Here is a 24,334-nt window from a genome sequence, read left to right as displayed (position 1 = left end):
CTGTGGGTGGAAGTGGCTTCCCCAGTGCTTTCTTTCATGGCCAGGAAAATCAGAAATTGAAGTTTTATGCTATTTCTCTCTTCTGGGGCTGAAGGAGGTGTGAAGATGGTCTGCATAATTTGTTGGTCCCACCGTTTCACACACATGGTTTTCACTTGACAGTAAGTGGCTATCTCAGAGCAGAACCTTATTTCAGTGCGCTGCTCTGGTCGTGCCTGTGCTTATAAAATGATGCTGTCTTTGCTGATTGTATTTTATTTGGCATTCCAAAGAGCAACAGAAAAAAAATACATACAGCATAAAGCCACCTTCAGTTGCACTTCTTAATGTTGTCAAACCCATAGACAGCATGGTTTATAATGATTTTCAGAGCAGTTATATTCCCAGAAACACAGCACCCATACCTCTTTCATGAGGAAATTTGCCACCTCCACCACATACCAAGCTTTCTGCTCTTCTGCCAAAAGTGTCATATTTATGAGTAGCTGTTTCTTTCAGTGATGATTGAAGTCACTTTGTGAAGTGACTTTGTAAAGTCACTGCAAAACAGGAGATTGTAAATAATGTTTTATGTCAATTGTATGTCTTCAAATACTGCAGCAAAATTCAGTTATTTCCCTTTATGGAGCCATAGCTTTTAAGCACAGACCAATCTGCCCTGATTCCTGTGCAGGCACTGAAGTGCTCACCCCTGCAGCATTCCCTACCATGCTGGTTCCTAAATGGAGAAGGGAGCTGAGAGACTGCAGAGGCCCTGTTCTGCAAGTTGCGCAGAATCTTCTGGTCTTGGAGGCTTGGTGCTTGTCTTGTGGAATCCTCTATCATGACATGGGCACCAAAAGTTCCACTGCAGTTATGCAGTCTGCAGAGCCAACACAAGAGAGACTGAGCCAGGTCCTCCTTTTCCCCTTGAACCCTGCCAGCAGCCAACATCCTTACTCAGCTCTTACAGCTGAACTGTGAGCCTCACAGCCCTAAGTCTGAAAATGGGTGTTTACTGAGAACCTGATTTGAAACCAAAGTATCCTAGATTATTACTGCTCCCAGATCTCTTAAAAGGCCAGCTACTTTTATGTCCAGCTCCTAGGAATTTCAGGGGAGCTACTAAATATCAGAAGCTTATTTGTTTCTGTTTTTTGATTCAGCCAAGGCTTTTATCCTGATAACTTTCCGCATTAGCTGTTCATACAAGTTATCTGTGGTACAATATTCCCTTCTATAGACTCCACATCCACACCTTATGCCCTTAATCACCTTTATTCTTGCAGGTTTTTGCAGGGAGGTAACAGGAAAGGAAGGAAAGATACCAACTACTTTCTGTAATTTAACTAATGTAATTTGTTTTAACAGTAGGGATAACACTACTACATTTTTGCTTAAATCTAGTTCAGTTATTTTGGTTGTGTGTGAATTAACTACATGTTATAGTAAAAATCACATTTTGAAATTAAAAAAATATAGATGTGAATTGTATGATTTGTGCTAGGTGTTTTGCCTAAACAGCAAATAGCTCTCAACTAGTGTTTTCATTTCAAAATATATCATTTGCCTTTGATTTAATTATCAAACTGATGCTTTAAAAGTAATTAACAACAACTGGTTGCTAATTGGGTGGAAAAACACCCTTCTGATGACAGACTTTGGCCAGAACAGATGTTTACAAAAACTATTTTCTATTGCACAAAAGTCACATGAAGGAAACATATTATGTAGTGATTCTTAAAACTTTGCTCACAGCCCAATAAGAGGAGATTTGGATTAAATGGGGGGGGGGGGGGGGGGGGGGGCAGAGTTGGGAAGGCAGAACCCAGACCTGGAAATGTTTATTTACTATTGCAGTTCTATTCACCTCAGTGTTTATTCCCATAAATAGATGTTCATAGGGAAGTTGTCACATCAAATTCAGCAAGCTAATTGTATTGCATTTTCTGATTACACCCTTCTGTGAAGAACAGGGAAGAGATTAACTTGATAGTGGATCTTTGTTCAATTACGTAATGAAATTTTTTATATAGTTAGGAGGAAACTACAGTGTTGTGTATTGCTTATATTCAGAAACTGGAGTATGAGCTAGGCAGCATGAACATGGTGATACTACAAAACAAAAATAAAGTATTTTTAATAAAATAAATGTAAAAATTCCCTTTGCCCTGATTTTTAAAACTAAAATGTAACATATTCCACTCAGCAAGAATGAATAATCCCTAACCCTATTTTATAGCATTAGAGATAAGATCACTTGATTGACTGGATCACAAATGCATGCCATTTAGCAGTATACCAATCAATAGCATGACATTTATTTTTTCCACCAATTCAGACCCACTGAATATGTGATTTATATGTTTTTACAGATCAGGAAGTCAGAAAGCTTAAGACTAAAAAAGTGCTTTGCTGATTTTCTTGTGATGATCTATCAGTTGTTAGTCTCCGTGTTGGAAGTTTTGTGTAAGTGCCGATGTAGCTTTGATATCTCCAGGAAAAAGGCTGCAAACACTTTGGTTCCTTCAATGTAGTTGTGTCTGCGAAAAGGGAAAGAAAGAGAATGAAGCCCTGTCAAGTTGTTCTGTTCTTCAAATCAGTGGCATAGTCCGGTGAAGTTTTTAGAGTCTTCAGAGGAATTTGCAAGATTGGTCACCCAAAAAAAGGACCCAGTGCACAGAAATTCTGGACATCCTTCAACTGGCATTCCTCTGAAGGATTCACTGAGAAAACTTTTTCCGGTGTTACATCTCCTAATTACTATTGTCTGTAGCCATAAGGGCTGAGGCTGTACTGAGGGGAAGCAAAAAGTAATTTGGGAATTATTGCAGGATTCTCCAGTTCCTCGAGCTCAACATGACTTGACTCAGAAGCTGCACAGATGTTCAGGCAACACACTGAATGGTGTCTTAGCATGGTGCCTCAACAAATGAACACAAGTGGCAAGTTTAAGCTAATTTTAATATAATTACACTAGTTTTGGTCCCTGTAATATAAATACACCTTTATATCCATTTATACTGACAACCATCAAAATCCTTACTTAACCATTAGCCTGCATACATCTGACTGGCATACTTCAGAATGGATGCTGTGACAAAAGAGTGGTAGTCTACATCATCGTCTTTCAGACCAGAAGCAAATTTAATTGGCAGCAAAATGAAAATTGCCACTGTGATGTATTTAAAGACTGAGGAGACACTCCATGAAAAGTGTATAGCGTTACGTGATAGATTGGGAATTTTGCTTTCTGCTTGGCACAGCAACAAGTTTGCTGGAGACAGTAGTTTGGGACTGTCCAATGCACAGCAAATCTTCCTCTCTGGCCATGCTGATTTGTGGGTACCAGGGGACGTCAGTTCTCCCCACTTCTCTTATAGCACAAATGGACAAATAAAAGAAACCTGCTTATTTTCTCATTCTGGGAGTGCTCCCCATCATCAGCAGCTCCAATTGGAAACATCATCACACTTTTCTGTGTTATAGTCTGAAACATTCTGGCAACAGGAACTGTTGAACCATCCCGAATAAAATCTGGATCTTCTCCAAAAACTGAAATACATGGAAAGAATGAATCCATTATAAGCAAACAAAGGTGCTTTCTTCTGCTACCATATATTTGAGCAGATAGCTGGCATTAAGGGCGTCTGAGTAGAAATTGGTTTGAGTAATTTCATGAACCTGCTGCACTCTACAAACCTCTGGCTTCGTAGCAGTACACAAAAAACCCTAAATGAGGTCTTTTGGCTACTCCTATTAAATATACCCCAGTTCAGCAAGGTGTGGAGGTGTGGCTGAGTTGTTCTGTCAAAATCAGTGAGATTCATAGGGGTGACTAGCACTGAATTGGGAAACCCTTTTGCTGTATGGATGAGCACAATTCCCCTGTGTACTTGCAGACACATTAAGAACTGAAAAAAAGAAGGAACATACCTGTTTTTATTGCCCTTCTTGCTGCTTTAAATAGTGGATCATTAACATCAGCAAGCCAGGGCTTTGCACCCAAAGGCATAGACACTTTCAGTTTGTTTGGACTGTTCCTCTTGGAAAAGACACCCTCCAAGTGCTCTGCCACCTGTGGGGAAAACATGTTGCAGTCAAAAGTGTTCATTTTCTTGCAACTCAAGCTTACACCCACATTCCCACTTCTGCTCTCAGAAACAAATAAATGCTAGAAACATTCAGTTTACTGCTTCGGGTGTAAATTTGTGAGGTGCTAAGAGGGACTTCGTTTACACACTGGAGGCCAAAGAAAAGGTTTGCCTCTTACCTGTCGTTTCACAACTGAAAGGTCCATGTGGGGGACCTGACGGATTGAGAATTTGCCAATGACTTTTGCCGGAATGACTGTTTTAATTCCTGGTTCATGAAAAGCTCCTTCTATCCCATGAATAGAGAGAGAAGGGTAACGCCACAGGTGTAGAAGTATTTCTTCCTTCAAAAAAATATAAGGGATGACACTGGAGCCATTCACAATTGATATAAATTGATGGGAAGAAACATGCTTATTCAATCCTAAAATTTGTATTTGGAGACCTCTGTATTTTAAAGATGTTTGATTTGTAATTTAAACTCATGCACATATCTTTTAATAATACTACTTTCAGTCAACATTTGTTTACCTTTAGAAATGTTTGGATAACAGCTTTTCATGCACAGCAAGAAAAGTGGAGCATTGCTTTAAAATATCTTGAAAGTCAATTTTTCTAATGCAAAGAAGAATCAGAACAACTTCTGATCTGACCATCCGTTGATCTCAGAACTTCTTGCAGGAGAAACCTGTGGCCAGTTTAGCCAGACTCCTCCCAGATGATACCAGGGAAGAAATTCTACTAATGAGCATTAAATAATACAATAGGTAAGATGATAATGTTCAGTAAGCAAGTTGATCTGTTTTTCTGGAGAAGATAAGAAGGGTAAAAAAAAAAAAAGTAAATGTTTAAACGTTTATTCTAAGAAAGAAAGAAGTATATAAATTATAAATTGGTCTTCGTGCAGAACCCCAGGGCGCTGCTCCTTCCCTTCTACTCCAATTTGATGAGACGAGTTTTATGTACACATAAAATTTGCACCACTTTATCCTCATATAAGTAAAGCATTAAAACTTATATAGTGTAGTTACTTTATACTTCTGTATTACTGATTATTACAGTCTAGCTTAGGCTAATTTGGAAGCTTTTTTGTGAAAATAAAAGCATCCATGTTAGAGCTTATACCAGTATAATTACGTTAGTGATAAAAAAATCTAATCATTCCTCTCCTTTCTCCCAGCTGCCACTCTTGTGCAGAGAGATCTTTCTGAGCCAGCCCTTACCTGCTGTTTTTATTTAGGATATAATTTTTAAATGCTGGCAAAGAGATGCTTATAGCTTTGGGTGCTTTTTTGGCATGCTCAGCAGACATCAAAATCTGAATTAAACAAATAAAAACCACACGAAACACATCTGCCTAAAGCTGCCTCCCATTTTTCAGAGCTGAATACAACTCCCACTATGTAACCTGTATGCAGGGGTTTTAATGCTTATTTTGTTTGGCTGTTTAGACATGGAGGGAGAGAAAGGGTAGTGCAAGGATGAGGGAGCAATACTGTTAGTTTTGCATTGGTCCTTTTCATTGATTATTCATATTTCAGATCACTTTCCCCACATGCAGTAGCTTACATTTTCAGCAGATTATTTTTATTTACCTTTTAATGTTCTATGCTCCTTTACTTTATTTTGAGTTTGCCATTGACTGAAAATATCTTTCAGTTTGGCTTTATCCATAAACGCTATGAATGGGTGATTTAAATTCTTTCTGCTGACCATTTAGACAGATTTTGTTACCTTGGTGCCATAGAGGAATTTTTTCACACCACTATTATTTTTATGTTCTTCTAGATCAAATTCAATTGATTCATATAATTTCCTCTCCTCTTCTGTCAGGGCAGTGACACTGTCGTAGATTCCAGGGATCTGAATACGACCTGTGGGATCCACAAGGCTGTCTACAAAACAAGACAGAGATATCAGTACAAGTGGGACCTATTTCTTCCACTTGACCATCACATCTTTTCTCTTCCACCTAACTCTTTACCAGATGAGTAAGCCTAACAACCAACAATTATTTGCATCTGTGAAGTCATGGCACCTAACTTGATGTATTTTCATATTTATTAAGAAAACCATTGAGCTGCTGTTTGTGTGTAGCATGTGGTGTGTCAGACCAGCTGCTGACATGAAAACATCATTCTACTGAGGTACAAATCAGCATTAAAAAGTCAGGTTTCTGTACGTATGTACGCATTCAAGTTGCCAGCAATCCTTAAACATTCTTGATTGATGCATGACTGACATCAACTTAACAGGAACATGTCTGAGGTGTGGCCTTACTGGGGATGTTCCTGTCCTCAGCTGCTGTCACCATAGCTGTGCTGAGATTTGGAAACCTGGAAATCTTGCTTCAATTACACTTGCCTTACTCAGGTCAATTAAACATGGCACTGATCTTCATTAGGCTGATTGCTAGCCGTTGCTCCCCAGTTACTCCTGAGCAATGATGCGTGTTATTACCCAGCAGAGCTATCAGGTCTGTCATCGGCTCATGAATGATGCCTCCAAAAGTTCCAGAGTGAAGGTCCTTGTCACCACATTCAACCTGTACCAAAAATACTGGTTACATATAAATACTCCCTACCTTATTCTGCAAGTCTTTGTTTTCCGCAGTGACTGGTAGCTTCAGTTTTTTAAATGAGGCCACAAATTAATAGAAAACGATTATGTGTTTCTATATATAAAATGGAAAACATCATGTCAGGAGCAATCTGCTTTGGTAAAGAGAAGATAGGGCTCTCCTGTTAACCACTAGAGAGAGAAATTCAGCTGTCTATAGCACTTACAGGCATTTGAGAGCAACGGTCCCTCTCCATTGCCTCTTTTGCTTCAGTAAGATTCAATACATCATAAGTGAAACACTTGCATATTACTGTTGCTAACACTGCAGAATAAATTCTTCAAGTTCTCTATCCTTTTTATTTAATGCAATATCTGCATAACAAAGGCAAGAAAGAACCTTACTTATTTTGCATTAAGAAAATATATGTCCACCCTTAATTCCAGATTGCCACAAATAAGAATTTAGAGGTCTCTTGAATCGTACGGCTTTAGAATAGAGAGGCGCATTTTGTTTATTAAATGGGTTCTTTTTCCAGACACATTTTCATATTCAGGTTTATCATAAACTATTTTCCTGCAACGAACTTGTTTATTCTTCTCAAAACCTCATTACAGCCAACTGTCTGGTAGCAAGCAGAGATCATTTTTGATGTTTTAATAGCATCATTTTTCTTAACCAAGACTTAGAAGAATTGAATCAAGGCTGCCGAGGCTCTTTTGGTTAAAAACAAATTTCATTCTTTTTCTGACATAAAGGTTAATGCAGATTTTTCTTTAGTTCTTGAGTTCTTTAATCTTCTCTCTGAATTCCTTTTATGCTTCATCAGGAAGTTTCCAGATGAGAAATTTCTGCTCTTCATTTCACAATAGCTCATGTTGGCTGCTAAATATACAACAGTGCACTGTTATTTGCTTCTGCCAATGGTTACAAAACTTTTGTTTGGCTTTTAAACCCAGGGATCCAAATAAATTAAGTCCCCTTAGGCAGATATATTTCACTAAGCAGTATCTGCTGCAAAAGGGCAGAGCAGCAGAAGAAATGGTTTTGGAGTGAGAAAGTTGGGGGGTTCAGGGATGGGTACAGGGATGATGTTGCAAGACAATGAAGTCGATGTGTGGAGAGGGTGATGAGAAAAGACTGGGAGAGTGGCAGGAGAATAATGGAATGGGAAAGGGATCAACAGGAGAGAGGTAAGTGGAGAAATGATGATTGAAGAGAAGTTAATGAAAGTAAATAAGGCTAGTTGAACTGAAATGAGGAGGGAAATCTGTACAAGCCAAAAAGGATGTGGAAGAAAGCTCTGTATTTGTAAACATTAAGCTTGCTCTCAGTCCTTCTCTGTATGCAGGTGTAAATGTGATTACAGGTACACCACTGCTCTCTGGTCAGGGGCCCAGTTCAAATGAACCTGTGTTCTTTACCTCCACAAAGAAGCAGGCATTTCCCCGACTCCCATATGTAAGGGCAGGCTTCTTGTTGCTGAGCCAAAGGTTGTCCGAAATCACAATATAATCAACATCAGAGAAAAAGCACTGGTTTTCCTCTTCTAGTAACTTTTCTAGCCCCAAGGACCCTGCTTCTTCCATGCCTTCGATTACAAACTTGAAGTTCACTGGCATAGCCTAAATGAACATTAGAGAAGTCCAGGTAAGAAACAAGCATTTTCAAAAATAAAAAAATCTTTAAAATCAGAAGTAGGCTGGCTTGCAGTACACATTGGTTTAGGAAAAGAAAGATGTAGGATATATAGCTTGTTTCAGTAGAAAGGGCAGTAATAAACAGACACATATATTTTCCCAGAAAACATGGTTTTCCTCATGTTTTTATCTACTTTTCATTTTTGAAGGAGAATAAGTGATATCTTTTTTCCTTCTTTGTGTTTTCAGAAGATTTGCTGGACTGTCTCATTAAATGGGCTTTCTCTCAGTGCTGTTAAATATTCTAATTGCTTTGGAAATTCTAACTCTGTAATAACAGTTGCATTTTCACAGAAAATTTCCTGCCTCTTATATTTCCACTGTTAGTGCCCATGCGGGAACCACTGGCAGAGGTCCGCTGCTGTGGTTTTCCCAACATGTTATCTATCACCAGAGTTACTCATATGGTGGTAAAAATGCTGTTGGTGATTCTACTATAATTGTCCTTTTAGCACTCATGAATTCCTTTGCCTGCTAGTTCATAAGGATGCATTTCCAAGGGTAATTAAGAGAACTTTTATTATGAAATAGTGTGAGTTGGAAATGCTGACATGTCCCATAGGAGAAATAAATTTGAGCTTAGTTTCCTATTCGAATTCATTTTCTCATTACAGGTTTTAAGATGTTTTCTCTTTTGATTCAACGCTCAGATTAAATGCAGGAAGAAATGAGTAGAATTAAAACATTTGTGTTGTGGATGGACTCACCAATGGCTCATCGAATGACCACAAAAAATTTAGAAACAAACTGTTCATGAATATTGGTTGATGGTCTCTGCTGTTTTCTAGGGAAAGGTTTCAAATGACAAAAAAGCTTCTTTTTGCTTGCTTGTTAAAATGCCAAAATAGCTATTAGTGATTTGAAAAACGGAAAATGCAGAAAGAGAGCCCCATAACCATATCCACTTAAAACAGCTAATCTGTAGGCAGATAACGTGTGTGTTTGCTATCACTTAAGAGACACTGATGTCAATTCAGTTCTACTGGTGCAAGAAAAACATTGGTTTTCCAGAAGGTTGCAAAAGGACTTTAAAAGTCAAGACTTAATGCTCAGTTTGTGCCATAATGTCATAAGAGGCACAAAACTGTTTCTCAGGAATCTAACAAACTGTGTTGTGCAAATTCACCTTAAAGGGTGCTTGCTAACCAAGTTGTAAGCTTAGACTACATGTTGGTTTAGCTTTGCACTGGGGATACAACTAGCCCAATAATCAAATATGCAGACTGATCTGAAGATTTGATCATTGTAGTAATTTAGGCAAAAGTTTGACTCTTACAGCTGTATCAGTCTGAGTATATTTGTATTTCACTAATGCATCCATTCAAAGCATTTGCTTTGATAACTCTGATACATTGTTGAAAGAACAGCCCATTCTGTACGAGCATTTTTAGATATTTATTCTCTTCATACATGCACATAAATTGAAGGCAACTTATAGGTAGACAAAACCAAAGATCAGCATATGTAACAGCAGAGGTGAGCCTTCATGACCAATCTGTGATGTATGTTATTTTACCATTTTAAAAGCTCTCAGGAGAATAGAGTATCAAAGCTGTTTAATGTATGTAATATATATTGAATGCTTCCCCCAGTGTGTTTTCCTCTGCAGGGCAACAACAACAATACTGTATTTACATTTCATACAGACTGTTCAAAATAGAAATACTCAAGGAGAGATTTCTACTGGAGTGGGATCAGTGCCCTGGGTATAGCATTAGAAATAAACTAATTCACAGAATCACAGAATCGTCTAGGTTGGAAAAGACCTTGAACATCATCCAGTCCAACCATCAACCCAATATTGACAGTTTCCAACTACACCATATCCCTCAGCGCTATGTCGACCAGACTCTTAAACACCTCCAGGGATGGGGACTCCACCACTGCCCTGGGCAGCCCATTCCAACGCCTAACAACCCATTCTGTAGAGAAATGCTTTCTAATATCCAGTCTAAAGCTTCACTGGTGCAATTTGAGGCCATTACCTCTCATTCTATTGCTTATTACTTGGTTAAAGAGGCCCATCCCCAGCTCTCTGCAGCCTCCTTTCAGGTAGTTGTAGAGGGCAATGAGGTCTCCCCTCAGCCTCCTCTTCTCCAGACTAAACAACCCCAGTTCCCTCAGCCGCTCCTCGTACGACATGTGCTCCAGACCCTTCACCAGCTTTGTTGCCCTTCTCTGGACACGCTCAAGTAATTCAATGTCCTTTTTGTAGTGAGGGGCCCAAAACTGAACACAGGAATCGAGGTGCGGCCTCACCAGTGCCGAGTACAGGGGTGAGATCACTTCCCTGTCCCTGCTGGCCACGCTATTTCTGACACAAGCCAGGATACCATTGGCCTTCTTGGCCACCTGGGCACACTGTTGGCTCATGTTCAGCCGGCTGTCAATCAACACCCCCAGGTCCCTCTCTGACTGGCAGCTCTCCAGCCACTCCTCCCCAAGCCTGTAGCGCTGCTGGGGGTTGTTGTGGCCCAAGTGCAGCACCCGGCATTTGGCCTTATTGAAACTCCTCCAGTTGGCCTTAGCCCATCGCTCCAGCCTGTCCAGGTCTCTCTGCAGAGCCTCCCTGCCCTCGAGCAGATCAACACTCCCACCCAACTTGGTGTCATCTGCAAACTTACTGAGGGTGCACTCGATCCCCTCGTCTAGATCATCAATAAAGATGTTAAACAGGAGTGGCCCCAAATCCGAGCCCTGGGGGACACCACTCGTGACCGGCCACCAACTGGATTTAACTCCATTCACCACAACTCTTTGGGCCCGGCCATCCAGCCAGTTTTTTACCCAGCAAAGCGTGTGCCCATCCAAGCCTTGAGCAGCCAGTTTCACCAGGAGAATGCTGTGGGAAACGGTGTCAAAGGCCTTACTAAAGTCAAGGTAGACAATGTCCACAGCCTTTCCCTCATCCAATAAGCAGGTTGGCTGTAGTAGAAGGAGATCAGGTTTGTCAAGCAGGACCTGCCTTTCATAAACCCATGCTGATTTTTCATGCTGAATTTCAAAATAAGTGTAGTCTTTTGGGACAGAGACATATCATCTAACTCACAGGAATGAAAATGCCCCCCTCCAGATGTGATATAATAATAATAATAACAACAACAACAGCAAAGTCCTCATTGATACCTACTAATTTCAAGGCTCTAAATGTTTCCACTGCATTTATCCAAGCTAGGACAGGTCCTTTATTATCTGTTGCTCCACGCCCATAGAGATTTCCTTAAAAAGAAGAGAGAAAAGTTTTTAAGCAATCTTTGAAACTTCTCTCATCACTTCAATGTAATCAGCAAATGCTTGTTGCCACAGAAGCTGTAGTGCTGTGTCAAGTGTAGTGTCAAAAGTGTCAGGATTTCATTGACTTGTTTTAAATAAGGTGACGGGGGTTTCCCAATGGACTGGTACACTTTTTTTTCTTTTTTAAATTTCCTTTTATATACATCATATTGTGGTTTCTGTTACATGCCAATTTCTGAGCTTCACTTTTTCTTGGGAGCTGTTTGTTCAGACCAGAAATGGCTGAAGAATTTGCACTAATATGCAGCTTCTGTACACCTCAGCTGGCCCAGGTAACAAGCAGCAAAAACCCCACAGATAAATACCACAGTAGAAGTATTAAGCTACAAGTCTAGGTACATAACTTCTGTCTTTTTAAACGTTTGACTGTACAGTTATATACAGATTCATGTACAGTGATAAAGTTCTGTGACAGTCCCTACTGGAGGCAGAAGAGTTACCCCAGTAAGGCTGTTTGGATCTGGTCCCAGGCAATGGGAAAGGGTGAGTTAACGGTTATAGCACAGGCCTGGGAATCAGGATTTCTGGGTTCTTGGGGTCTTACTCATCTGTTGACCCTTTACCCATCATTTTTGTTCCTTCAGTGAATGGAGCTTTTCATGCTCAGCTGGCTGTAGTGGAAGGATGATTACATTAAAGGGGGCCTCACATTCTTCCACTGTGAATGCTCCTTAGCTCCAGCATGGCAGGTGGAGGTACTAAAGGATCATGATGCAAGAATGGGAAGTGCAACCCAGGAGAAATGGATTCTCTATTGAATACTCTATAAAGCAGCGTTAACCTCGTATGGCTCTTCCACACCAAATATCAGGTAATCACTGATGGGTCTCACTAGTCACAGCATGGTCATCAAGATTCAAAGCTGCTGGATTTGTCCCAAAGATTTTCATAGGAGAAGTACACATGCTTTGGTTAAATATACAGGGAGCCTCCTTCCACTCAGAATCTCAGTCGTGTATTCAAATAATGATACAAAACTTATGACCAGGTACACACCATTGATTTCAGTCAGTGTGTAAGGGTCAGTTTTCCAACCATCTTCCTTTTTGGCAGGCTGTACATCCACGTGACCATAGAAACATACAGTGGGGTTTTGTGGATCCTTCCCCAGTTCCCCAAGAATCACGGGAGGCAGTGGGAGGTCCTGGCCATCAGGCAACTGTGGAGAAATGTTAAGAAAAGCAACTAAGGAAAGAAAAACTTTGAAAACTTACAAATGTTATAAAAAACCCTGGAATTCTCAGTATTGAAAATACTTCATACTCAGTTGACCCTGATTTGTTCAGGTGTGCAAATCTGCCTTTGGATCCAGCTCTAACCTACCCAGAAAAATTAAGATTTTTCTCCCTACCTGCTTAAGTTCTGCAGGGACTTTATGGAGCTCTTCTAACATTTTACTGTCATAAATGCCCTCATTACTAAACTCTTACTTCCCAGCACTGGAGAAGACAAAGCTGACCATGTGCTGTAGTCACAAAAGCATATGTTGTGACACTGAAATAGTCAAAAGCCACACAAACTAATTTGGGATTTGATTTCACCATAGACAGAGGGCAGGAGGCCTGTAACCTCAAATACAGAAACAAAATAAAGTTTTGCTGGCAGGAGGAAGCAGCAGCTATTTCAGGCTGTTTTGAAAACAAGTTAAGGCTCTAAAGTAATGCTGTAATGTACCACCATGCAGAACAGACCTCCACATTGGCCAAGCGAGGCTAGGTGTCTCACAGGAGAGAGAAATAAGAAATGAAAGAATGGTGTACTGCCTTGTATTCACCAGTAATATCAGTCTGCATTGGCCTATTGCAATCCAAAAGCATTGCTGCTTCTTGCCAAGCAAAGGAAAACTCATTTTATGAAACAGTATTTTGGTCCCAGGCAGACGAAAGTATCTCTGGTCTCTGTTCCAACAACAGGTACAAATCCATTCCCCACTGTTATCGACACAGACTAGTGCTATATATTTTAGCAATCATAACTGCATGCCAAGTGCATGCTAAAGTTTTAATTTTAAATGCATCCATTACAACTATTAAATAACATAACCTGAAATATTAAAGTATTGCTGTACTGCAGAATCCTTGTGCTAAGACTCACAATCCTCCCCAGAAACCTCAGAGGAAGGAAAAGAGAATCACTATTATTGAACTTTTGAATTCCTGTTAGAATAGAAATCTAACAGCCCAGGGCAGGAAAGAGCCTCCAGCTAGAGTAAGGTAAGTAATTAGAGACAAAGATTTCTCAGAGATTAACTCTTGCCTGTTGCTTTCTAACAGTCATTAAGAAAATATCTTGGAGCGTTTGTCAGAAGCTCCCAAAACCAAAGATGATGCTCAAGATAGCTAGCCCTTTCTGTCTGGCAACATCTTCCTTGTAAAACTACTTCCTTCATATAGAGACTTTGGTGATGAATGATGCATTAACTATCATGATTCATTATTCAGAAGAATGTAAAAACAAGCCCTGGTAAAAAAACTCAGGCCTTTTACTTTTGCAGACTGCTTCACTCCAGTTAAAAGTGTCAAAATGTCCCTGCTATGCAGAGAACATCTGTTTTCATTGCATTGTCTGTGTGGTCTCCTAGATCTGTTCTCAGACAATCTGAGGAGGGACTGATTTCAGCAGGTATCATGTAACTGCGGGACTATAGATAAATTGTTATCTAGCTACCAAAAACATCGGTATAACATACATATACATAGCACTGGATGGAATAGGTAGACCACATGTGCAAATATGATGTTTTAAATGCAAGAATCAGAGAAGCACCTGATGTGAACCCAGGTTTACTGAATTAACGGTGGCTCCCAGTGCTGCCAGTCTGTCTGCTGTCAATGTCATCATTTGTATTACTTCTTTCCTGAGATCTGGTTGAACAGAATCGCTTTCCACAGCCACCCATTCCTTAAGATCCTGCACAGGAAGGAAAGGAGTGTAGTTAAATCACCCAGGATGCTGCAGTGTTTGTCTTTCAACATAAGAAGCGTCACATTGGAAAATGCTTTCATTTTTATCTCATCACAGCAATGTCATGGATGCTATAAGGCTTCATAATTGAGAGGAATTGCTTAGATGGGTCCCCAGGGTCGAAAGTCTTAATTTTCTACACAGGGAGGGTGCCCACACAGGCACTGGCAACCATGGACCTAAAACCTGGTCAGTGGAAGAGGAAAACCTGGTGGAAGAGGAGGTAGACTAGATGCTGACCAGTTTGCATTGCAGAAATTGCATTATGGACAAATCACTGCAGTGATCCTCACGAGGATTCAGAAGTGCTCATAGCTTTAAAACATAACTGGTACTGACTGGACTAATTATGTTTTTGCCTTTTCACAGGGAACTGACAAAAATGAAAGCACAAACCAGCATGGGACCAAGACTCCTCTCCTTGTCAAGAGCAAACCTACAAAAATCAGTTCCGATGTAAAGCAAGGGAGAGAGCATCCTATCTGGCTTTCTTCTCCCAGGCAGGTGCATTTTGGCTCAGTGGAGCCTCCATCTGCACATGCTCAAAGGATGCCCACAACCATCTGGTTTGTGTAAGTCCATGCAAATCCCTCTTCCACCCAAAGGGTCCCCAGCACAGACCGTCCCCTTGCAGCCTTGCTTTGTGAAGCACATGTGACACACCTGATGCCAGACCTGGAACCCTGCTTGTTACCTTAGTGGCAAACACTCATCTGGCCCGTAGAGCACAGGCCTCCAGCGACCAGTTCTGCACTCATCATTTCACTTCAATATAGTTCCTACCTCGATGAAATCGCTTTGATGTACATCAATGTACTGGAAGATCTCTGTCTCCAACACTGAAGAGGTTGATGAGGACATTACTGCCTTAGAAAGTAGCACAGGGCTGAAATGGATGCTATCTGAAAGTTAAGGACAAAATTCAACATGTTAGAGACATCCTGCAATATGCACTTCTTTTCAGTGCTAGAAAGCATAGACAGTTACAAAATTCTGAGCCTATTTAAATCTCATTTAAGTTCTTCAAGCCAGGAGAAAATATACCTGAACTATTTTATCACATAAAACCTTCAATCAACTCATAGTCGAGTTTCTGAAAGAAAAGAAGTGAAAAAATGACCAAAGAGCGAGCAGCTTTACAATTTCTGCTTTGTAAGTAAATTAAGGGAAGTGTTTTCTAAAGAAATATTTGTTGCATCAATTTTCAATGCACAAACCTCAAATTGTATGTTCTGGGAAGACAACCCCAGGGGAAGATTCGCAAACACACACCAATGACCCAGGGGACTCATCTTTCTTTTTCTTCATTTCCAGAAGGAGGAAGAAAAATGGATTCACTGACACGTGTTGCATATGTTACGTGAATAAGGGAGAACAATCCTGACACCAGGGAGCATTAAACAAATAGCTTTTGTGGTTGAATAAGAACAGTGTCAATACTGAAGCACTTGGTAAGTGCAGAAGTCATTTAGTACTTGCAAACCTCTCCGCCATCTTGTTTTTGACAAGATAAGTGAAGATTAAAAGACCGTAATATTTTAAATTGTGTTTTGCTTCCTTTCTTCAGTTTTCCTTTCCTGTTTCCTTGAAGTTCTTGCTGTAGTTTCTTAAATTGGTGTTAGCAGAGTAACACATGGATGGCTAAATACTTGGCTGGGCTAAATTCAGAATAGCTGCTGTATCAGGCTGTGCGACGGGATGGACTCCAAGGTCAAAACCCAACACTTTGATTCTAAAAATATTCTATGCTGGTAACAAAATGTGCAGTGAAAGTCCGTCCATAATTCCTTAACTTTGATGCATTGCTAAGATGGTAAGCTATGGTAATATTAATAATTTCAATTATGTTTCTCTGACAGAGAAGAAAGATTGAAAACCCAAGCGTGATGAACAAGAGGAGGGAAACATTGTTCATTTTGGCTGGAGATCCTGGCTGTATGAAGGATGTACCTCATTTTCCAATCTTCCCTTAGAAACAAGGTTGCGTCCACATTGCCTGTGACACAGGTCACTCTCTGAAGTAAAGCTTTGAGAAGGCCTGTGATACTGGGTGTAATTCCCTGTGTCCAGTTCCTGACATCTGTTGAAGCTGGAAACACTGGTATTGGAAGAGGCCAAATGCCAATTTTGCAGGACAGTGAAGTTGAAAAGCACTTCTATGAAGATGACTTGTTAACTGAGACAAGAAAATCCAAATTTGGGTGGGATTTTTAGGATGGAGAGTTTAAATGTAGGCATATTATTTAAGTAGTGCTTGCTGGGAAAAAAACCCTTAAGTGATGATCAAAGTACCATTTTCTTCTCTCACTGTTTTTACCATAAAAAGGTAAAGCTTACCTCCAAAAAGGTGGATCTATTCAACCATACCCTTCAAATATTCACATCCTGAGTAAACGCAGCAGCAATTTAGCCTAAATCAAAAGGGATTATTACAGGAATTTTTGAAGCAAACATGAAAAAAAAATTCAAGACATTTCAAAAGAGACAAAGCGGCTTCTGGGATTTAGCAACAAAGATGTGGTGGAGAAAGAGGTGTTGGAGTTTGGTAGCTTAGGTTATAGTCATCTTTGGATAGAGCTTCAGCAGGTAAGGCCTAACAACAGGAGGTTTGTAACAAACACCCCGAAGTTAAAATTCCCAGGCTGGTTATTTCTTCCAGCCTTGGACTGTGCAAGTGGTTGCAAACATTTGGCAACCAAAGTCCATTTTACAGAGGGCAATAGCACATAGGGAGGTGATCACAGACACGGTCAGGAGGACTTCCTAGGCTGCACAGGGCAGACAAGACCAGGAGTCCCAGGCTGGGGTGATGGTAACTGTTCCCTGATGAACAGTTTCCTGACAGAGACGAGATGCTGGCACTTGCTGGGGCAGTGCCCAGGTAGGTACAGGGTGGCATTTGAGCTGAGACACTTCAGGTCATGTCCGAAAGGGGCTCAAGGTACAGGAAGATGATCAGTATTAGGTAAAAGCTCAACATGGAGGCCATTTATGTTGTTTGCTTCTCTTTTTGTTGCTGTGTGCTTTTGGGCAACCAGGCAACGGCTCAGCTTGTGTGATGTTGCTTGGTCTTGCTTTAGCCAGCAGTGGATCCCAGGAAAGCAAAGTTTACCTTCATGCTGGTCCTTATTACAGACATAGCATCTTCCATCTCTGAGCTGGGTCTCTCAGAGGGGAGATGGTTCCTGCACTGGCTGAGGAGAGGACAGGACCCCCAATGGATACATTTGTGAGGGGCTCCAAAAGAATGTAAGGCATTGCACCTCCAGAAGAGAGTGATAGGAACAGGCATTGTACAGTGTGGTCATTCATTCAAAAGTGGGGTAAATCCTAGTCTTACCATCGGCATTGCCAAGAGACAGGTCAAGAGATACCAGGATGTGAGGATTTTAATCAGATAGATGTTCATCTAGAGAGACTTGAGGTCTGTTACCTTCATTTACCACAAAGCCTGCTAGATGTCTCAGTTTCACATGTACTTTACTCATTCTTTCTACCTTGCCATTTCCAAACCTCAATTTGGAAAATATTTGCAACAGAGGCCACTGAATGTGCCCTCATTTAACCTTACCACAGATATCCAGACAGGCTTCTCCAGGTTCAGTTACTTACAAAAAATACCTTTTGGATATGCCACACTTGAACAAGGAGTATCATAACACAGGTCAGAACACGGCTGCTAGAGTAACCAAGCTCATGCAATGGATAGGTATCAGTGCCTCCATCATATATGATTTTCCCTCTTTCTGTTCAAATATTAAGTTTTGCTGAATTCTGTGCATTTTCACTCTAAAAAGAATAAGTGTATATATAGTTGGCACCTTATGGTGACTTGAAGAAACACATGTATTTCTTTTATTATTACATAAAGGTCAGAATCACAAAAGAGCTGCTTATACAGGGGTTGCGGGCTGTGGTGATGGTATCTTCCTCTTTTTATCTGCCTTACATGCAAATGACCTGGAAAGATGCAGACAAGAGACATGTCTTCAAGTCATGTTTCATTAGCTTTTAACTGTTTAAGAAAATGAAACGAATAAACTAAAATGCTGTGAAGGAAAAGAAAAACATTCAAACAGAAAAAACATCCTAGGAATATTTGAAATAATTCGGTGATGTTTTCTAAACACAGACAGACTTCAGGAAAAACTTATAGAGTATCACAAAAATAGTTGTTTTCATAAACAAAAATAAGCATGAACAGTGGCAAAGTTGGCAAAACGAATGTAAGGAGATATGCAGTCCTGCAGATTAGTAGAGTGCACCAAATACTAATTCAAACAAGAAATTAGGTAGCAGCTATGTTGTGTTGTACTTGAGAGAGGGAGGGGAGTAGCAGATGGAAATTCATGTTAATGCATTACTAATACACAGACAATGCTGCTTAAAAGCATTTGGATCGCCGCTGGGAAAGCTTATGTAGAAAAGGGAGTTGGTTTAATAAAGCAGTAGAAAGATTTCAGGCAAGGCTAAAATAACTATGTTACAACGAGGGGAAGAAATTATTTGAAGGGATGATAAAGCCAGGGAGGGGGGGGAAGTATCAAAGACTTCAGTGTTCAATTTCAAGTGATTTTATTTGATGTAATTTTAAAGAGCAGTTGCTGCTTTATAGAAAAACATAGAATGACTATTTTTAGAAATAATGTATGACAGTCATGCAGTTTCTCTTCCTTCATTCCTTAGTAGTAAGAACATTTTGTGTCTCACTTCCTCCTATCTTATTAAGTACTGTTAAAAGAAAACCTAGCATTCTTAGGCATTGATTTAACAAGAAATACAAGTTGATTCTTTAACTCAGATGACTCTTTGATAAAATATCAACTAAACTTACAAACATTTGAGAAGCAGCTCCTGAACGTGCTTTGCTGCCCTCCTCACTGTTCCCAAATCATATGCTTCAAGTGCTTTCCTCCCTGCGATGGAGCATTTGGGGGGGGGCGGGGGGGGGAGGGGAGTGCCAATGAAAATTGAACATTGTGCAACCAACTCAGAGAAAAACAAGGAAGTTGCCTAGCTTGAAAGTAATATAAAGAACATTTGATATGAAAGGACATAAAGACATGTATGGCAGCAGGAGCTAATTTCCCAAACCAATGGTGGGCTCTATTGAAAGGAACATTCCCTCTAAGCAATCACCATCAAGGAAGATAACAGGGTTATTATTTAACTACCTTTAGCATTCGCTGATAAGTGGCCTACCTTTGGTGGAAGTAGGCAATCAAGCCTCAGTCGCCTCTCCAGCTGACTAAGCGAGGCCCTTGGAGGAAGGGAAGGACGATGACTCTTCACGTGGCAGTTCTTGAGCACAGGCCTGATCACGTGCAGCCACTGTTGTCGGAATGACCAGGAGCTGCAGAGATCCAGACACCTGCAGGGGATGAACACCTGCTCACAGAGCCTGACTGCATTTGAAGATGATTAAACAAATGGCATCAAATCCAATAAACTGTAACAGCAATGAAAATGTTTGGTGGAAAGCGTAGGTAATATCTGGCACTTGCTGGCAGGTGACACTGAAATGCCCAGTGTTGTTTCCAGCAGTCAGATCTTAAAAAGTGTTGCAATATAAGCTGCCTTAAGGGTGTTTTAGAGAATGGCAATGACTAGCCTTGCCCTTGCTCAAGCTGACCCCTTAGAGGAAAAAGTAAGACCCTGTTTATCAGTTCTGCTTTGCTGTAATACAGATGATATTAAAAAAAAAGTCCTTACCTCTTTGTGTTCTTGTTTTGCAGCTGCCTTTATGACTGGTGATGAGAGTTTGAACTGGAAAGATCTCTTCTTCCACCTGCATAACAGGGACATTTTATATCAGTTCACTGATATGTTCTGCAGTTAAGAATTGTTACTTCTAAGTTAAAGATTAACTTTTGGTTTAGATGCTTAAGTCTGCTTCTCTATCATATCCAAGCAGGATATCCAAATCACTACTGCTTCAAGCCATGAGAAATTTTCCCATCTCCTTTTCTTCTTTTGTCCCTGGAAGTCCCAGATCCTAGCAGGAATCCCAGCATCAGAAAGCACTTCAGTGTTGCTGATAAGTGTTGCTGCTTTACAATAGTATTTTGGAGGACTTAGAGAGAAGAGGTGGCTTTTGTTTATTGCTTTGATTGAAAACTGGAAAAGAAAATAATACATTTCTGTTAAGGAGAAGAGTTTCTCCCAGGAAGTACTGTTTCACTCTGTGCCCACTGAGGAAAAGTAATTCACTATTTACCCAAGAAAATTGTCTGAGCTTGACTGCTCATTAACACTGGTATAAAATGATCCTTCTTGGAAAGACAGCTGCACTGTCTTTTGCTCTTTTCGTAGCAAAAAGGTTAATAGGAAAGAACTATGGGAGGTACAGCTAAGTACCAAACTATGTAAGGCCGAGCTACTAATCTAGTTCATAATGACCTTAAAACACAATGAATACCAAAAGGAAAATTAGAGTACAGATGAAGAATATTTACTATATTCTGACTTGCTGGGATGGCATTTGATATCCACATCTAAGTGCATTGTACTCGCTTAGATGTGGATAGCTTCACCATCTTCTCATTGCCAGTTCTTCCATACCAGAGGGCCTCTGAACTTGTAGCAAATTTTAAGGTGCTTGTGTTTGTGTACAAGTTTCTATCCTTACAGTCCTCTGTCCATTTTGAAAGAACAGCTATTCACATGTTCAGATTCAGTAACAAGCATCAGTCTTCAAAGGGAGGTCAAGGTCCTGTCTCAGAGCCTTACAAAGACGTTTTCTTCTTTTAAGTATTTGTTCTTCATTTGATTAATATATAAAAACTCATTTGCAAATGAAATGCAAAAGTTGGGGGGAAATTAAATGTTTATTTACATTTATTTAAAATAATTTATTTTTACATGAATTCTGCCTTCCTTTATCCTAACATTAAATGTTTCACACTGGAGTTACTCCTGAATTACAATAGTATGAGTGAGTTTAGAAATAGGTCTACTAAATTTAGTCATTCAACTATTTGCTTATTTATCACTTTATACTACTGAGGAACTATACTATTGTGGAAAAAATGATTACTTTGTAACTTATTATTTCATTGCTTCTTATTTCATAACCTATAACTTGGAACAAGGTTGAGAGTCCACAGTGTAAGAGATTTATTTTTTTATGGTCATTATTCCATTTATGGAGTAGCATAAACATTACCAACATTGTTTAGAAGCGTTTTTAAATGCAGGCAGCTTTATCTCCTTAATAAAAACACTCTTTGATGGTAGCTTATTAACTACAAGAAATTAAAGATCCAAGTTGAATAGTTTGGCTGAGTGATGGCATGGACAACTCCTCTTTGGAATACAGTAAGTGTTTAAGCAGGAGGAGATAGATTAATTACTGAAAAATAAGAGCAGAACTAAAACAATAGGATAAAGAAAAAAAGCACCAATGTCTTTATTTTCTCTTGTGTTTCTATTACTACATCAGCCTCAGTTCGTTACAAAGTGATGGTACAAACAAGAGTAACTTCTGTTCATTGGCACTTCAGCAGAATTAGCATGTCTAAATTGTTACCTTAATTAAAAAGTTATCTTAAGTAATTACAATACTGAATGAGAAAATATGTAAGAAATATGCTGTTAGGAGCAGTATTTCATTGACAGAGAAATGATATGATGGTTTTCAACGCTACCCATCACTCTATAAGCAACTACCTCTAGTTCAAGCCAGCTATTTTTCATATCTTGAAGGTGTATCACAGGGAAATGGGAACAATACTGTAATGTCATAATCAGTGGTACCTGGTTATTATTGCAGTTTACTGTCATTTCTCAATATACTGCCTTCGTATAACTTATTATGGTCTCCTAGAAGTGTAAGTGTGGAATGGAGGCCCCTTCACACAATTCCCAAAATATCTCTCCCCTGCAAGGATTTCTACTTCTGTTCCCGGTGGTAGCAGCAAGCCCTTCTGCCTCCTCACTCCTTCCCACTTCATGCTGCAGTTTGAAGAGTATTTCCCAGCCATTATCTTTCAAGATAATCACAAGTGATGCCAAAACCTGGGACCACAAGTTAAGCAATAGCAAAAGCTGCGAGAGCTTGTCAGACAGTGGAGCGAGATTGCACTGGTGGAGAGGTAAAGACCCTTAAGACCCTGAATTAGTAGTTGTTACCTGAGTGTTGATAATCACTCCTGGGTACATCAGTGGAAGGAGATTAATTTAGAAAAGGACCTTTCAGCCAGGCAAGAGATGGCATAGCGCTTCTCAAGAGTTTGTGGCTACAGACTGTCCTCTGTATGGAGCAAGGATGCTCAGCACCTTCCAGGAGCAGGGCCACAGAGATTCGAGTAAATGATCTGTAAAGGAAGAGCAGTAGCACAAATCCTTCTCACCTCCTAGTGGCTAATTCATCAGGCTTTCTGTACGCAGATCTCCAAGCAGGCAGACTAAGTGACACACCCTGGAGAGGAATAAACAAGTTCTTGTCCAGCGCCTTTTCCAGTACACTGCAATGAATGCTGAGATAGGAGACTGTCCTATTTTTCCAAGAGCAAGATTGTAAATTCATTTTGCTTAATGATTAAGCAAAAGTATTTTCAGATATTAATCACACTGAAGCAATGGCAAGAGGTTATTCCCATCTTGATATCCTTCAGACAGCTTTGTGCAGCCAAATAACAGCATTCCCTTAAGGGTCATTAATGCCCTCCCTGCAGGTGAGGTTTTTATCCAACTGGTAACTCACAGTCATTCCCAAACAGACATCGGAGACTGGCTTTATGAGTTCACCGTGTGAAATTGATACTAACCATGCAGTACTTTGTTTATGCAGCTCTTCACGCTACCTCCTCCCAACTTTCTGTGAGGTCCAGGAATCAGTAGCAGCAGGGCAGGAGTCACTGAAGTGGTGGTGTGCACAGTGTCCCTCAAGGCACGCGTCTGCAGTACCACAAAGTTAACTCAGTTTGACACTTCACTGACTTCTGCATCTTGGCTGAGTGTCCCAGGAGCAGCAGCCTCTGAAGAAAGGCTTATGAGTATTTTTCCATTGCAGCCCTCCTGTTGTTGAAGTGTATTTGGAAGAAGGCCAAAACAAGCAGAGAGGTTCTTCTCTTGACAAGTATAAGTTGCTCTAAAATAGCTTAAAAATAAAGGAACCAACTGTTTATACACATATGAATATATATACATATGTATAAACTATATTTGCACACACATACAATAATGTTGCATCTTGTAGCAACAGATGTTACTATTGCAAGGTCTTTGTGATTGTGACCTCCTTAAGGAGGAGTGTGAGGTATTTCATTGCACGTCTCTTCTATCAAAGTGCCACTGACTGTATCAAGGATAAAGCACGTACTTTGAGAGCCCAGAGCAGATGCTTGTTAAACTGAGGCTCTGCACCGTTCACATGCTATGCAACTCATGCCATCAACAGGCTGTTTTGTGAAAGATGTGATAGCATCTCAACAAAAACAGAGGCAGATAATCACAAGACTGGCACCTTTGGTTAGAAAACTAATTCTTATCTGGACATCTTATTTAAATGCCTGCACATAGGTGCTGAGCCTACTAACAGCTGAAGTGGATCTGTGACTACTAGATCAGGCTCTTCAGCTGAGATGCTATAAACTTAATTACAACTTCTGTGGAAAATAGTTCCCTACTCATTCCACAAGGGTTTAGGCTTAAAATTCTTCCCTACAGACACGTATTCTTGCTCTCTTTGTTACAGTCTTTTCAAGTAGAGAAGTTTTCATATGTTCAAAGGCCTTTCAACA

At 40.1% G+C, this 24,334-nt stretch overlaps 1 protein-coding gene across 2 annotated transcripts; it reads right to left on the bottom strand.

The window, feature by feature from the left end:
- Positions 1 to 2,278: 2,278 nt before the first annotated feature.
- Positions 2,279 to 23,409, bottom strand: CNDP1 (carnosine dipeptidase 1). Of its 2 annotated transcripts, XM_074847832.1 has the most exons (15): positions 23,360 to 23,409; positions 22,943 to 23,010; positions 20,304 to 20,379; positions 19,794 to 19,962; positions 15,375 to 15,493; positions 14,394 to 14,537; positions 12,624 to 12,786; positions 11,464 to 11,552; positions 8,058 to 8,258; positions 6,534 to 6,618; positions 5,808 to 5,968; positions 4,253 to 4,417; positions 3,916 to 4,057; positions 3,387 to 3,534; positions 2,279 to 2,522 (listed from the first exon to the last, which is right to left on the bottom strand). In XM_074847832.1, the coding sequence occupies exons 5-15, from the start codon at positions 15,450 to 15,452 to the stop codon at positions 2,417 to 2,419; spliced, it is 1,482 nt and encodes a 493-aa protein (XP_074703933.1). In that variant the 5' UTR covers positions 15,453 to 15,493; positions 19,794 to 19,962; positions 20,304 to 20,379; positions 22,943 to 23,010; positions 23,360 to 23,409; the 3' UTR covers positions 2,279 to 2,416. The 2 variants fall into 2 exon arrangements, with proteins under 2 accessions (XP_074703933.1, XP_074703944.1); XM_074847843.1 differs by lacking the exon at positions 23,360 to 23,409 and having other exon boundaries at positions 22,722 to 23,016.
- Between the last annotated feature and the right edge of the window lie 925 nt (positions 23,410 to 24,334).

This window comes from Strix aluco, chromosome 1 (genome assembly GCF_031877795.1).
Source record: "Strix aluco isolate bStrAlu1 chromosome 1, bStrAlu1.hap1, whole genome shotgun sequence".
Lineage (NCBI taxonomy): Eukaryota > Metazoa > Chordata > Aves > Strigiformes > Strigidae > Strix > Strix aluco.
This window is presented reverse-complemented; position numbering and strand designations above follow the sequence as displayed.